The 17264-nt window shown below is 42.6% G+C and overlaps 1 protein-coding gene across 1 annotated transcript in view; it reads left to right on the forward strand.

The window, feature by feature from the left end:
* The window catches only part of TTC1 (tetratricopeptide repeat domain 1), a 721040-nt gene that overhangs the window by 204646 nt on the left and 499130 nt on the right, over positions 1 to 17264 (forward strand). The window contains exon 5 of the mRNA XM_044082285.1: positions 16151 to 16187. Coding sequence (XP_043938220.1) covers positions 16151 to 16187 — 37 coding nt within the window. The remainder of the gene's footprint in view (positions 1 to 16150; positions 16188 to 17264) is intronic.

The following is a 17264-nucleotide window of genomic DNA, read 5'->3' on the forward strand; positions in this document are numbered from 1 at the left end:
TTTGCCTGGTGTACAGGGCATCCCTGGATCCTGTTTTGATAAATGTTATGCACATCTCCAAACTAAACCGCATCAGAACTACTAGATTAAGACATACATTTTGCATGCAACATAAATAGGGCGTATTGGAGAGACGTATGTTTCTCAGAGAGTTCTCATTCTCTAGACAGACTCCCCATGTGAAGCAGAGTTCCTCCCAATCTCTATTTAAGTGCAAGTTGGACCAGTGGATGGGGGAATCGGATATTCATCCCTCATCAGACTTCTATGTCTCTGGACAAAAGCAGTCAGTCAGTCTCCTGTTATAAATCAAATTCATGTGTCACATTTGGGTTGCACGGCTAGGCTTTTAAGTTAGCCTAGTATACACCTACGAACCTATGAGCTTAGTTTTCTTGGGGTTGAGTAGGAGGTTTGATTATGTAGAACAGATCTTATTTTTAAATAAGGTTCTATGACTTGGTTCCATTTTAGCTTTTTTATTGATGAGCTGTAGCACTGTCCTGGTTGTTTCATTACAAGATTGGCACATTAACTGGAAGGCTCCCATCCAGTAACAAAAAAGTATAGAATATTAGTATCAGGAGTGAAATGGTTAAAAACAGATGTTCATCATGTTACACTGCTGCAGTCATTACACTTGGGTTATCCTGCCGTCAGGCGGTCCCGCAGTCGGCCAGAGTTCCAAAGTCTTGGTCCGGCGTCGGTTGCTGTCACCTCCTCCCTGACGTCAGTGCGACAGGGGTATATAAGATGCAGCCGATGCCATTTTCTTCAGTCTTTCTTGCCGCGCAGTGCCTGAAGCAGAAGCAGTTCGCAAGTGCCGGTCGGCCGACTCCTGAGATTTTCATTCCGAATCCAGAACCGAAGTCTTCTAAAAAAGCTAAGTACCCCGTTGGGGAAACTTTTTCTTGCCTCAGACCAATGTCAGTAAAAGTTAATAACTGTATTTCTTGTGGGAAGCAAATACCTCATAAGGATTTTCACTCCTATTGTATTCCATGCCTAGGCCGTGACCACGACGTCACTGGTTGTCGGTTTTGTGCTAGGTTTAACAAGCGCACTATTAAATGTCTGTCTGATTTTGCCCAACATTATTTTGGTAGAAAATTCAATTACACCATGCCGTCTGAAATTCCGACGACCGCAATGCATAAAAAGCGCAAGGACAGGGACAGGCATCCGAGGCCCAAAACTGACGACGAGGCCTCTTCTAGGCCTGTCGCCGGTTCTCTGGTTTTCAGCGAGGCGCCTACACAGCCCCTGACGACCGCTTCCACAGAACCACAGACCGCATCCGACTCCCACGTGGAGCTGGCTGGGCCTTCGGACGCACTAGGCCTTCAGCTTACCGATCCTAAACCTATAGAGGGAATCGAAGTAGCTGAGCAATCCATAGTTACAGAGGGTGTTTTCAGACCTACCCAGTTAACCATTAAACCCTCTGTTAAGTCTAAGCCCCCCTTAAAAGCAAAGAAACGGACACAACTCTCTCCAGGACAGGCTTCCATGCCTAAGAAACAAATACTAAAAATGGCCGAGGACCTAATCACCCTGATCAGGGGGTCCCATCCCCCTCCTGATAAAAGGCCCAGACAGGATGCAGACTATTAATCTTCTGACCAGGTGTCCATTTCCTCTGACTCTTCCTCGGACCTAGGATATTCTTTACCCCCTTATGAGGATTCTGATGCTGAGGAATCAATTCCGTCAGCCTCTCCACCTGAGGATTACTCCTTTGGGGGGAGACCTTACATACCATGAGGGAGCATTTCCATTGGGAAGGTCAGGATTACTCAGAATCCAAGAAAAGGCTCAAAGACTTCCTTTTATTGCTTCAACACAGACCCCTTGCTATCCCGCCAGTTCCAGACATTGTGGATGATGTGTACACTGAATCCAGTTTGAACCCTGACTCCTTAACCCCAGCCCCAGTTAAACCTGATAGATATTAGAGTCCCTGACTCTCACAAATTTCTGTACAAAAGCCCTGTTGCTGACCCTGAAACTATTTCTCAGGGACCCAAAGGGATTAAGGCCTCATCAGCAAAAAACCCAGTTCCCTCTGACAGAGATTCCAGAGCTTTAGACAGATGGGGAAAGAAGGTATATACGTCTGCAACTTTAGCAATGAGAGCCTTGAATTGCCAGTTTCACATGCTAAAATATCAGCAATTTTTGATGTCTCAGTTGAAACAAAAGATGCTTCCAGATTCAGATCCTCCTAACTTAAAAGAAATGCAGGATTTATTGCATGCTGCTGAACAAGTGGGAAAACATACTTTGCAATGTGGGTTTGACTCCTTAGAGGCCTCCTGTAGAGCAGCAGTTACAGGCTCTGTCATTAGAAGGCATGCTTGGTTAAAAGAACATACGTTACCAGATCATGTTAAGGTAAAATTATTGGATGCACCTTTGCAGTGGAATGTGCTGCTTGGAGTTAAGGCAGAGGAGGTATTAAAGAAGATGGAAGATGAGGTAAAATCTATGCAAACGGTGAAAGATTTCTTACAGGTTCAGCCTCCTCGTTTTAGCAGAAATTGGCCAACAAAGAATTGGTCCTTTCCAGTCACAGACAGACCTCAAAGGAGCAGATACAGACGTCCAAGAGGTAGAGGTCAGACACAAGGCCCTTGCAGGCCTCGACAGTGGGGCACACCAGGCCAGAAAGGAGAAGACAGGCCCTCAACCTTATAAAAAACAGACTCAATGACTTTCCACTACAGCTGCCAAACAGTTCTCTCTTGGCAGCCCCCTTAGGAGGAAAACTGGCACTTTCACAACTGGCATTGCACCACCAAAGACAAATGGGTTCTCAGCATTGTATCTCAAGGTTACAGGTTCCATTTTCACACCCTGCCAAGGCTAAAAGGAATGCCAAATCTGCCACCAAATCAATGGGCAGAGGCTCAAAGACAAATTATAGCACTCATGGACATAGTTTCATAGGTAGATACTAGGCTATCTGCCGTAGGGCATTTACAAGCCTAGCCAGAGTGTGTTTGGCTTTTGCCACCCTTTTAGATTAGATGACTGTGCCCCAGTATAGTAGGTCACAGAAGATGGCCCATTTAAGGTTAGTTTAAAGTGCCCCCTGTCTAGCAGTGAGACAGAGGAGATCCCAGGGGTAAATCTATGGTCTTCCATCCAATCGTCAAGATTCTTCTTGAAGAGGGTCATTGAGGGGCTCTGCCTAACATGGATTGGGATTTTGTTCCAGAGTGAGGGGAGCCTCTGCGATATGAATCTGTCTCTCCAGCATGTCCTATTTATTTCTGTGCTGAGGTTTAAGTCACTGGAGTGTGTAGCTCTAAGGGATTTGGATTTCCTGAGGTGGAGCATGTCCATTAATTCTGGGTTGGACATGGCTTTATATGTCAGGCACAGATCGCCTCTGAGTAGGCGGTAAGCAACTGAGTACAGCTGGAGTTTCTTTAGTCTAACTGCATAGGGCATCTGCTTGAGTCCCTTAATCCTCTTGGTGAGGTACTTTTGGGGTCTTTCTAGTTGTTGCAGGTGTCTGGTAAGGTACATCCCAAATGGGGCATTGTATTCAATTATGAGCCTGATGAGTAGAGGGGCACAATGACCTCTCTTGATCTAGATGAGAACCCTTTCATGATAAGGTGGGCTATATAGAAGGTCCTTCTAACCACTTTGGCAATGTGATTGTCAAAGAAAAGATTACTATCTACTTGGGTCCCCAGATCCCTAATTACTACTACCGTACTTAATGGATTACCACCTATGTGGTAATATGTGGGCACTTTGTTTTTCCCAGAGGGGATGACTATGCACTTTTTGGCATTTAGCTTCAGACCATGGCTCTGGCACCAGTTATCCATCTCTGTGAGACCATTTTGGAGGATGCTTGTGTCAGTCGGCGAGTCGATTATGGCCCCCAGTTTGCAGTCGTCTGGGAACTTTGTCAGCCAAAGTCCTCCTGTGTTAGCCTGTACCTCAGAGAAATATATACCGAACAAGAGAGGTCCCAGGACTGAGCCTTGTGGGACGCCACTTGTAACTGGTTTAGAGTCTGACATGGCAGCTGCAGTTCTGACCATGTGGGTTCTATCCCTAAGCCAGTTTGCAACCCATCTTGTGACATAGGGGTTGATATTTAAGCTGGTGAGCTTGTTTATGATGCCCGAGTGGGGTATTGTGTAGAAGGCTTTTGTGAGGTCAAGGTAGGCTGTGTGGACTACCTTCCCTTCATCTATGACCTTGGTGACTGTTTCAAAGAAGTCGACCAGGTTCAAGAGGCATGATCTGCCCTTAACAAAGCTGAATTGGGTAGGATCCAGTGTTTGGAGGTTCCCAATGTCTTTGTTTATGAGTTCCATGATGATACGCTCCATAGCTTTGCAGACCAGACTAGTCAGGCTTATAGGGTGATAGTTACCGGGGTCCGTTGTGGCACCACCTTTATGGAGTGGGACCACTGTTGCTGTATGCTAATCTTTGGGTACATATCCTGTTGTAAGGCTGAGACTGAACAGTGATTTTAAGTGAGGGTTCAGTTCTTCTTGGAGCTCGTGTAAAACGCAGTCAGGTACACCGTCCAGTCCCATAGATGCTGTGTTTTGCTTTGGAGAGGGCGGCTCTCATTTGTGCATCTGTGATGTCAGGGGGGCTACACTTTGTTGGGATAGTCATTTGCACGTTTGGGAGGGAAGGGGGGGAGAAGTTTGCACTGAACCTGTCTTGAGAGCTATTCAAAAAGTACCACCACAGGAACAAGGTCAAGGATTTTACTCAAGACTCTTTTTGGTTCCCAGAAAGGACAAAGCCTGGAGACCCATTCTGGACCTTTCTACACTAAACACTTACCTGGATGTACCGAAATTCAAGATTTTGGCACTACAGCAGCTTCTTCCCAAGCTGGGCAAAAAAGCTTGGCTCGTGACATTGGACCTCAAAGAGGCATACCTGCATGTCCCTATCAGACAAAACTGCAGAAGATACCTCGGATTTCTAGCTGGTTCAATGCACTATCAATTCTCTGCACTGTTCTTTGGCTTATCTACTGGGCCCAGGGTCTTCACAAAGTGCCTGGCAGCAGTAATTGCATTTTACAGGCAAAAAGGAATTCAAATTTAGCCATACCTGGACGACTGCCTGATTCAAGCAGAGAGCAAGGACATTCTACTAAAGCATCTGGCGTACGTAAAAAAGTTATTAAGTTGCCTGGGGTACACAGTAAACAAAAAGAAATCAAAACTAGTGCCCTCACAACAGATAATATTCCTGGGTGCCAGCTTGAACACAACGGCCCAGATGGCTTATCTCACGCCAGACAAGCAAGGACGACTGAATCAATATTTTCAATTAATGGCAACAAAGACCCAACTCCCTGCAAGAAAAATTCTGCAGGCCTTGGGCTACATGGCATCTTGCATACTACTAATTCCATATGCCAAACTGCATATGAGGAAACTACAATGGTACCTAAAGAGCATATGGTCTCAACACTGTCAAAGTTTGGAAACAGTTATACCACTAATTCCTTGCCTGCAACAGGAGTTTCGATGGTGGGCACAAGCTTGTCACCTGAGCAAGGGACAGCCTTTCACTCAACCCACAGCCAGGCAAACAGTGACAACAGATGCATCGGATTACGCCTGGGGAGCACACATGGCAGGAAAATGTATCCAGGGCGAGTGGCCCACAGAGCAAAGACATCTCCACATAAATCAAAAAGAGATGCTAGCTGTACAAAATACTATTATAGCTTTCAAGGACCTACTGCATCCAGGACAATTACTAGTAAAGACAGACAGGCACCACAGTTATGTGGTACAAAAATAAGCAAGGGGGCACACACTCCTACCCCCTCTGCAGACAAGCCATGACCTTGTGGAACACGGCTCTAAACTACCAAGTTAATCTGAAAGCACAATTCCTGCCAGAAGAGAAAAACACACTGGCAGACCTAAGAAGAAACATTATAGACCCACACGAATGGAAACTGAATCCACAAATATTCAGAATGATAACACAAAAATGGTGGAGCCCAGACATAGATCTGTTTGCTTCCCCAAAGAACTGCCAATTACAGAAATTCTGCACAAGGAGCTACCGTCCACAAGCATGGAAAGTGGATGCCCTCTCATTCAGCTGGAAAAAAACTACAAGTATATGCTTTCCCTCCTTTACCTCTCCTCCCAAAGGTACTCATAAAAGCCAGGCAGGAAGAGCCAAAAATGATACTGATTGCACCAGACTGCCACCCCAGCACTGGTACCTAATCTTAAAGAAATTAGCACAAGAACCACCCTGGATTTTGCCTCAAATCCCAGAGTTGCTGACACAGCACAACAATCAGATACTTCGCAGCCAGCTAAAGACCTTAAACCTAGCTGCATGGAAAATTCCCTAGTCAAGCAAGCAATGCCTCTCTTCAAAGTTGTTATGGATGTCATTCTGGAGGCCAGAAGGCCTAGCACTAGGAAAGCATACTTGGATAAATGGAAGAGATTCTGTGCCTGGAACCAAGCGCACAGCCTTGACCCTATTGTCCCAAACATTCCTCAGATACTGCAATACTTAACTGAGATGCTGGACAAGGGCCTCTCTCTTTCATCCATCAAGATCCACGCCTCAGCTATCTCTGCTCATTACAACACGGATCCACCAATTTTTTCTAATCCTTTGCTCAAACAATACCTCAGAGGGACTAAAAACATAAGACCTCCCCGTAGAGCACCTACACCAACTTGGGACCTCAACTTTGTTTTGGAAAAATTAACTCTATTTCCTTTTGAGCCAGCTAACACAGCAGAAATAAAGTACATCTCTTGGAAAACTGCTCTGCTACTGGCAATTGCATCAGCACGAAGAGTTTCAGAATTAACAGGCACTAATGGCAGTGGAACCTTTCCTCATCTTCCACCAGGACAGGGTGTCTTTAAGAACTGACCCTACGTTTATGCCAAAGGTGGTATCAAGTGTGGCTCTGAACCAAACTATTCACTTGCCAACCTTTTATCCAAAACCACAGAACAAAGGGGAGGAATTTCTATATTCTTTGGACATTCACAGACAGTTACGCTTCTACTTGGACAAAACCAAAGCTTTCAGAAGATCTGAGCAATTATTGGTAGCATACGCTGCAGGAGCACAGGGAAAAGCCATTTCAAAGCAGACTATTTCAAAATGGATAGGACACTGCATACGTTTCTGCTATACCCACCATGGGAAACCTGTACCTAGCAGCATTAGATCTCACTCCACCAGGACAACAGCCATTTCAACTGCCTACCTCAGAGGAGTACCTACCAAGGATATTTTGGAAGTAGCAACATGGAGTTCTGTGCATACCTTCACCAAACATTACCATTTGCCTTTATACTCCAAATCCAGAGCTGGCTTCGCCACTGCTGTACTGCAGGGCCTTATAGCCACCCCTAATGCCTTATAGATCCAGCCTCCCTACCTCAGCTTTGGGATTCCACCCAAGTGTAATGACTGCAGCAGTGTAACACGATGAACATAGTACAGTTTTGTGCCTACCATAAATGTAGATGCTCGAGTGTTGACACTGCTGCAGTCCAGCTTACCCTCCCTCCTTCCCCTCTTACTTTTTGGTACTTACCTAGGACATCTACCCTTTTTACCTATGGGGAGTTACCTAAAAATTGTTTGCTTTTCTTTTGTATTGTTTACTGGCAATTTGAATTGCCTACCTATTTGGGGGCACCTGACATCTGGGGCAAGAAAAACTGAAGAAAATGGTGTCTGCTGCATCTTGTATACCCCTGTCGCACTGACGTCAGGGAGGAGGCAACAGCAACCGATGCCGGACCAAGACTTTGGAACTCTGGCCGACTGCGGGACCACCTGATGGCAGGATAACCCAAGTGTAATGACTGCAGCAGTGTCAACACTCAAACATCTACATTTATGGTAGGTACAAAACTGTACTTTTTCATGCAAACACCCATGTTTCATCTGGGCAAGCATATTTGAAAACACCTTTTGTCAAAAGTGTAAAGCACAGAGGGAAAGAAATGCAGCCCTTTTTCTACCTATAAATTTGTAGAGTCGACTATGAAAAAAAACTTGTAGGGAAGTTTCGTAAGGTTTGCAGTGATAGTAGAGTTGCAAATAACTGGGTGAATGCAGATATATTAATTACCTTCCTCTGCATTGCCAAGATTTAGATTTTACTAACCTTACCGCCTAACAGTCTGTTTTTACTCCAGACCAGTATTGTCAGAAAAAGTTGTAGTAAGTTGATAAAATGTTGCTGTTCTTTCAAAAGAAATATGCATGAGAAGTAAACTAAGCTGAATCAAAGATGCATCTAATGATTTATGCATTTTATATGTTAAAGACAAAACTAAAAGAAGTTGCATTATACTTCGCTTTTCTGTAAAATATCAGATGTGAAAGAAAATGCGTTATACAGTATACAGTTGTGTTTGCTTCTGTGAAAATGTATTGTAGTTCAGAAGTGAAACTATAACCTGCACAGATGTGTGCAGTGTTGTGATGTCCTAATGATTTTTGAAGATGCTGAACCACGTCAAAAGTGATTTTCTTATCTGGATTCTGGCTTGCCGAATTTTTCCCCCACTCAAACTTGTAAGTGTAGAAAGAAGAAAGCATATTCTAATATGTAAATCAGCCGCAAAAGATCCTGTTTTGGACTTGTGTAAGTGGGGATAGACTGTTAATTCAGGTCAGTTAGGCAGTTACAGGAGTTAATAAAAGTGCCTTGGTAACGGAGCTTGTTTTATTATATTACCTATAAGGACTCTGAAATTTCTTTTTAGGGCTTAAGGTCACAGTCTGCCTTTAAATCAAAAGCTGAGAGGTTCTAGTTCATATGTTAGACTGATCTAGATGTTTTTAAACAGTGTCTCTGTCATAGGATCATAGGAAGTTACTAGGCTAATGACCTTAGGGCCTTTACAAGCCTAGCCAAGTTCTAACCTTGCTTCCACGATTAGCACCTAATACCCATGTCCAAGAGGGATACAGGTGGAATCCCTGGGGTGAATTTACAGTTAACCATCCAATTGTCCAGATTGTGTTTGAAGAGGGCCAATGAGGTACTCTGACATGAAGTGGGAGTCTGTTCCAAAGGTGTGGTAACCTCTGGAAGACAAATCTGTCCCTCCAGCAGGTTCTATTAATGTCACATACTAGGTTAAGGTCTTTAGAGCGAGTAACCCGTGTACCATTTGACTTGCGGATATGCAGCGTTACCAATAAAGCAGGGTCAGAGATTGGCTTCTGTGCAAAGCAGAGATCACGTCTGAGTAGTCTGTATGAAACAGAATAAAGTGACCATGATTTCAGACGATCCACATAGGACAGATGCCGACGACCTTGAATTTTCCTTGTGAGGAACATTTGTGGTTTCTCCAATTGCTGCAGGTGCCTGGAAAGGTACATGCCAAAAGGAGCATTGTTCTCAATTATTGGCCTGATGAGGGAACAATACAGGGAGGTTATAACTTCTTTTCTTCTGGAGGCAATGCCCTTACATATGAGATGAGTTGTATAGAATGCCCTTTTCACCACTGTGGAGACATGGTGATCAAAGGTAAGATTGTTGTCAACCTGTGTGCCCAGACCTCTCACCACTGAGTGCATACTTAGGGTGTTGCTGTTACATGGTACTTAGCAGGAACATCTCCCTTACTGAAAGGGGATGATGTAACATTTTTTGCACTGAATTTAAGGTCATGACTTTGGCAGCAATCTTTTGTTTAAGACCCTCTTGTAGGATGTTGACATTATTTGGAGATTCTGTGACCACTCCCAGTTTGCAGTCATCAGCAAACCTTATCAGCCACATACCTTTCGTTTTTGCTTGTACTTCGGAGAAGTAGATTCCAAAAAGGAGAGGTCCCAGCACTGATCCCAGTGGAATGCCACAGGGTCTGGTGTTGGAGGTGGACTACTGTATTTTGACTATGTGTTCCATCAGTGAGCAATTACTGACTCGTCTAATGATACAAGGGTTGATACATAGCTGGGTGAGTTTGTCAATGATGCCCGAGTGGGGGATAGTGGTAAACATCTTGGCTAAGTCTAGGTAAGCTGCATGTAGAGATTTCCCCTCATCCAGGGCCTTGGTGATGGTTTCAAAGAAGTCCACCAGGTTTAACAGGCATGATCTCCCTTTGACCAATCCAGACTGATGATTGGAGATTACCCATATCTTTGTAGATAAGGTCCATGATCCGCTCCATGGCCTTGCAGATAAGGCTAGTCAGGTTAATAGAGCTGTAGCTCCCGGGGTCAGTGGAAGCACTACCCTTTGTGCAAGGGAATAACGGTGGCCGTTTTCCATTTAATTGGGACAAAGCCAGTGCTTAGACTATGATTGAAAAGAGTACCCAGTGGTGTTGCTAATTCTTGTTTGAGCCCATGTAGGACGCTGCCTGGGATATTATCAGGTCCCATAGATGCTGTGTTTTTGGCCTTAGAGATGACCTTTATGACTTGCTCTTTAGATATACAATGTAGGTGTCAGGTGGTATGGATGTCATGAGGTACGTGTTATGGGGACAGGGAAGTGAAGTTTTCGCAGAACCTGTAGGCCAACAGATTAGCTGTGTCTAGAGGCTCTGTATGTGTGGTATCATTAATTACCAGTTTGGCACAAATCTGGGCCTTTCCGTTTAGGTTATGGATGTAACTAAAGAACTCCTTATGGTTGTCCTTAGTTGAGGAAGCTAATTTGGATTTATAGTTTGCTTTGGAGGACTTCACAAGAAGTCTCATTTGCTTGTTTAAGCAGAGGAGGGAATGTTTCCAGTTTAGGGCTCACTCTCTCTTAATCTTGGACAGCAATTTCTTCCTCTTTTTGTAAAGCCTATTAATGGCAGTTGTCCACCAGGAAGGTTTGCTCTTCCTTGAGGAGCTTGTTTTGGTCCTATCAGGTACAACTAAGTCAGTGCAGTTATACAAGTGTTTGTATAAAGTATTGGTGTAGAACTCTGCATAGTTGCCAATTCCATCTGGGGGGGGGGGTGCAGTCTGTAAGAGCTTATAATCTGCTTTGGAGAAGTTTTTTCGTTTAATTGCTGCAGGGGGGTGTCAGGTGCAATAGTTACTTCAAATGAGACTGATTTGTGGTCCGATCTCACCAGGGAAGACCTCACAGTAGGGGTGCTACAATGGTCCTCCATATTGGTAAGCACTAAATCCAGGATGTTGGCACCCCTTGTTGGGCGGGGTGTCAACCAGCTGGTCCAGGGCATTGGAGTTAATGAAGTCAAGGAACCTTTGGGCAGGTGAGTTTGAGCACGAGTAATTTACCCAGTCAGTGGATGGGTAGTTAGTCATCCAAAATCATAGTGTTCGGATGTTTCTTGATAGACTCGAGTAGATCCAAATAGACAGAGTGGGTGTCCTGATTCATGGAGGGAATCCTGTAGCTGGCAATGACTTGAATAGGTGTCCTACCAACAGTTAATTGCACCTGAAGTATCTCCAGGTAGTCATACCATTTAATCTATCTGGAGGTGTATTCGTCTTTATTGAATATTGATACACTGCCTTCTTTAGCTTTTACGCCCTCATTTTGTGGGCTGAACGTGTGAAAGGAGGTGCAACCCAGTATGGCTGGGGTGCTCTCCACGGCCTTGAACCAGGTGTCCATGACTGCACAAATCTCTGCATCTTCCCAGGTTTCATGTTAAGATTCCTAGCGTTTAACACTATAACCTTGAGGTTGTTTTTGGATGGAGTTTTTACACTGGGAATTTTGTCCTTGAGACACTGCCTAAAAAAAGGCATTATGGGGGTAGCAAGAGCATTAGCCAGTAGCCAAAATTCTAGTGGTGACAGATGAAGACCATCTTTGGCAAAGCATCGAGGTCTGTCAATCATGTCATCTCAGGCTGACTGATACTGGATCACTTTAGAATGACACCAGAAACTAAGCCAATTGTTGAAGTCAGTCATTTTCTGTTTGTAGTGAGGCATCATCCTAAGTGAAGGTAAAATGCTGCTTAAGGCTAGGGATATAGCTGCCTGAGACACATAATCTGAGAGCTCAGTCACGTCCCTCTTCATGTAGTCCAGAGCAAGTTATTCACCCCAACATGGACTATGACGGAGTCATAACGGTACCTGTTATTGAGAGACTTGAGTGCATGTGTGACATGGTGGATCCTAGCACCTGACAGTCAGCTGACCTTAACTTTTTCTTTATCCAGCCTTGTGAGGGAGACATCTGTGTGTCTTGCAATGGAATTGCCTATGACTAATATTTGGTTTTGTGTTTTGCCTTAAGGGCTTGACAGGTGAGAGACTGGTGTGTGAGCCGTTGTGTGTTGTGTTCTGTAGAGGAAATATGTGTAGCATGCATGTGTTTGTGTTTGGCAGGTCTCTGGAGTTTAGGTATGTTTCTGGTGAGGACCTCTGCATATGTAGGTATGTGTGATGTGTTTGGGTAGAGCAGGAGGTGAGGTGTGCATGTTGACAACCTGCTCATTGTCATATGCTGGTGTGTTAGAGAGCATGGATTCAAAGTTCTTAATATAGTTGCATCTCTTACATGTTGAGTTTGTGTGAACTAGAGTTGTCAGTGAACATGAGGCAGTTGCTACACTGCCTCAGGATGCCCATGTTGACCAAGCTGGCTGGAGAAACTGTGGGAAATTGTCCATCTATAATGTTAAGTGTGACCTCTTTTCCTGACCATATACAGTTACCTAAGAATGTCTAGTGGGTGAGATGTGTGTTGGTACCTCTGAGGCTAGGCTTGGCGTTCCACCTCATGGTAAAGCAGGGCCAAAAAAAAACTCTGGAGGATCACAAGCAAAGTGCTAAGGGAAAATTTAACAAGCAAGACATTTGCGTGTATATAGTAATCACCGCTACTTGACAGTGCACAATGGTGCGCTACACGCAAACAAGCACAAACACTAGGCTTAAGTAAAACAAGAAATAACCCTTTTAACTCAAATTAGCTAATAAGGACACTCTGAGCACTAGTCCAGTCACCCCCCAATTAGATGAGACCCAGAGTGCACTCCTCCCACAAGGGTGCAGAAGGGGCCTTCACCAACAAGGATGGCTTGAATTTGATGCTCAGAAGTTACAAAACAGACCCAGAAACAGCAAGCCTAGAACTGGGCTATGCTACAGCTGAACTAGTACAGTATACAGTAAAATGTGGCAAAAAAACAGTTCAGACAATTCAAAAAGACAGTAGAATGCAAATACAAATTAAAATGCAAAATGAGAGCAAAACAGGTACTTATAGTTGGTTGGAAGCATCTGATGGCTCAGATCTTTCAGTATTTCAATGAAGGGCTGGTTCTAATGCTCAATGATACCAGACAGTATAGATAGAGCAAGTCTGAATCTGGCCTATGCTATAAAATGCTGATGTGCTAGGAATTCAGAGTCCATAAAATCACAGTCACAACAGCAAAAAAAAAAAAAACAGTTTAAATAAAGCAGCAGTTCCCAGCTTAGAAGGGTATAGGCCACACACTCCAACCACAAGAGTCTAGACCACAAACCCTTCCAATGTAAAACAACTAGTTTTGAAGCCCAAGTGCTTAAGTCAGAACTACAACACTTGGACACAGTAGACCTTCACCCAGCAATTTCCAGCTTAGAAGGGTGTAGTCTGTCCTCTCTTGCTACGAGAGTTTAGACCACAAATCTTTCTAATGTAAAATAACTGGTTTAGAGCCCAAGTGCTTAAACCAGAATAAAGACACTTAGAGTAACAGGCAGAAGAAACCTTCATCAGCAATTCCCAGCTTAGAAGGGTGTAGGCCACACTCTCCTGCCACAAGAGACCAGACCTCAACTCCCCCAACATAAAATAACTGGCTTTGAGCCCAAATGTTTAAACCAGAACAAAGACATTTTCAGAATAACATACACAATAAGCCTTCAACCAGCAATTCCCAGTTTAGGAGTGAGTAGGCTATCCTGTCCTGCCACAAAGGTTTAGACCACAAATCTTCCTAATGTAAAATAACTAGTTTGGAACCCAAGTGCTTAAACCGGAACAAAGACACTTAGAACAACCAAAAAATAAATTTGGGTTTGAAGCCCAGATGCTTAGACCAGAACCAAGACACTTTTAGAACAGACACAATAAGCCTTCAACCAGCAATTCCCAGTTTAGAAGGGTGTAGGCTATCCTGTCCTGCCACAACAGTTTAGACCACAAATCTTCCTAATGTAAAATAACTGGTTTGGGACCCAAGTGCATAAACTGGAGCAGACAAAAAATAAGCCTTTGCCCAGCAATACCCAGTGCAGAAAGGCAGAGGCTACCATCTCCTCCCACAAGATTGCAGACCACAAATCTTCTTACTGTAAAATAACCAGCCTGAAACCCAGGTCCTTAAACCAAAACTAAGAGGCTTAGAATAACAATTACAATTTAATCAGGCTACTCACAAGCAGTAATAAATGCATCAGGATAAATGCAAATGAGCACTTTTAAGAACAAGCAGCAAAAGGACAATAAAGTATGAAGAGACACAAATACAGTAAAATGAGCTGAATAAAGTGTATTATTTGTAGTGAGGGTGAAAACAGAAGATGAATCAAGGTTAAGAAACTTAGGGTGCCGGCCTTCCCAAATGATCTCACTGTACTCAGTAGAATAAGCTGCTGAGATAGGACTGGGTGGAGAGTCCAAAATCAGATTTGTAGCAGAGGCAGGCAACTCAAAAGCCACCAGGTTTTAAGAATATAACAAGAGTTGGGCAGGTGGGTGGGAAAAAATGGACACACCAATGCAGGCAGAAAAACAGTGATAATAAATACAGCAAAAAGCAGAGGGAATTTATATATATATATATATATATATATATATATATATATATATATATATATATATATATATGTGTGTGTGTGTGTGTATGCATATATTTGTGTCAGCTTGGTATTTCAAATGCTTTTGTAGCCACAGGCACAAGGACGCTCTGAGCAGATTTTCCACTTCTTTTATACTAGCAAGATAAGACTTTTATAAGGTTACACCCAGTCAAACAGAGAAAAAACACACAAGCTTTTCCCCAGTAGTAAATAAAATGGACACTGATATCAGAACAGAAGCAAGGCAATCAACAAGCAAAAGCAAACAATGCAGGCAGAAAAACAGTGATAGTAAAGAAATGCAACACAGAGTTATTAAATAACAATAAAACAGTTGGAACAAATGCAAAAAATATAATTATATCATCTTGGTATTTCAAATGTTTTTTTTAGCTACAATGTTCCATTTTCAATTCTTTGTGCAAAGTCTGCACTGCTTTTAAGTTCAGAAAGGAATGATCTAACTTTACTTCATGTACTAAGTTATTTTACTTTGTATGCTTATGTCTGAAGTGTTATATATTGGCTTAAAAGTCTGTGCACTTTTCTGGTACTTTTAATTCAAGCCATTGGAGGATGACTGCTTAAAACTAATTTGCACCATTGTAATATTTAAAGTCTGGCCTGTTTTATGGCTAAACAGTAGCATTCATTCTTGATTTGTTACTTTTGACTAACTGATGGCAGAATAATCTTAAAGCCAGGGAAAGAAGATATTGGTGCTGGGGAGTTGCTATTTATTCTGTCCCACGGTCTGAAAAATTGTGTGTGTGTGTGTGTGTGTGTGTGTGTATATATATATATATTTATATATATATATATATATATGTATATATACACACATACTTTTGGTAAAGCTGCATTGAAAGACACTGGACTATGAGGTGGAGAGATTGTAACTCTGATCTGTATCTGTACATTGTAAGGCTTGTATATTTGTCAGGGCTCTGCCATTACCCAAGGCTGTTTATTGTGCACATTTAAGATCAGTTGCTCTTTGTATATTAACTGGTGGTAGTGGTGGTATTCAGACCGTGCATACTACTGGTTTTCCTTCATGTACAATGTCAGCATCTCCTAGATTTGGGCTTTACAAGCCGTGCTGCATGTTCTTTTGTCACACCTGACCTGTATCATTATCCTGGTGCATAAGTAGTTCCCTATGGTACTGTTGATTGCATAGTCAGCCTTTCTTCACTGAGTATTTTAACAAATATATGTTTGAAGATGGGCCACATTTGTTTTGGGTGATGTATTTCTAGCATTCTGAAAAACAATTAGGCTTAATTACATTGCATCTCACAAGATTAATTTACATATTTCTGTTTTGTTTCAGAGTAGAGAAGAAGAAGCAATTAAAGATTGTTCCAAAGGTAGGTGTTGTTTTTGTTAACTGTCCTGCAGGGTTTAAAGTTTTATTCCAAGGACCTAGTCACCTGTTGAGCAGGACTTTGGGATTTGGTAATTAAAACAGTATTCAGATATAATTAGTTAGTTGAAATCACATATTGGTAAATGCACAGGGAGTTCCTTAATTCTGTAAGTGTAACAAAGTTATACTTATTTATATTAATAATGGAGGTACAGGCAGTAAAGTGCAGAAGCAGAACACAAAAACACTTTTGATGAGAGAAGCTTTAATTTAAGACTGCCTTTGTAAACTCCGGACCGCAGAAACTAGGTGAAAAGCTGGAAACTACATTCAGCAGAAATACTGCCTTCCGACTTTCCCCCACCCCTTATATTCCACAGAGCCATTCTTTCAGAGGAAGACATAGAGGGAGAAAATATTTTACAAAACCAGGTACACAAAATTATACAGTAAGAAAATAACTTGTTCCAGAAGTAGCAGATTCCACCTTAAATCAGTGTGTTATTTTTCCAGTTTTGGTACTTGCAGTAAAAGGGATAGAGTTTATAATTCTCTTTTATTGATTAAACATCAGGTGCAAGGATTCATGTCAAAATTCAATACTGTTCTCATGATGACTCGTGGAAACACTGTCTGTATAAAAATATTTTTGTTAACGTTTTTAAAACTTGTATCAAAACTTCTGAGCACAGGAGTTGAATGCTCTCACTGCCACACATCCTGAATTAATTTGGATGCGTTGGCAGAATGCATGTGTACAATTGTAGACAGAAACGTTGGCAGAATGCGTGTGTACAACTGTAGACACAAATGTTAATTGTATGTTATTGTTATAAGTTTGGCAAAAAAATGAGCCACCAGGCACTGCTTAGTGTGTTATTGCCAAACTGTTTAACAGTTTATTTTTTTTTTTTGACTGGGGTAGTGGACTGATCCAAAGCAGACACATTTCAGCCACAGCCCAAGAGTTGCAGAACACAAGTGAAAGAAGGTATGATAGAAAATAGAGATTAAAGTAATACAGTACAGGTTACAATCTACTGAATGCAATATAATATGAGGTTACCATTGTTAGAGT

The sequence above is a fragment of the Protopterus annectens genome, chromosome 9.part0, assembly GCF_019279795.1.
Source record: "Protopterus annectens isolate FY-2018-M chromosome 9.part0, PAN1.0, whole genome shotgun sequence".
In the NCBI taxonomy this organism is placed as follows: Eukaryota; Metazoa; Chordata; order Ceratodontiformes; family Protopteridae; genus Protopterus; species Protopterus annectens.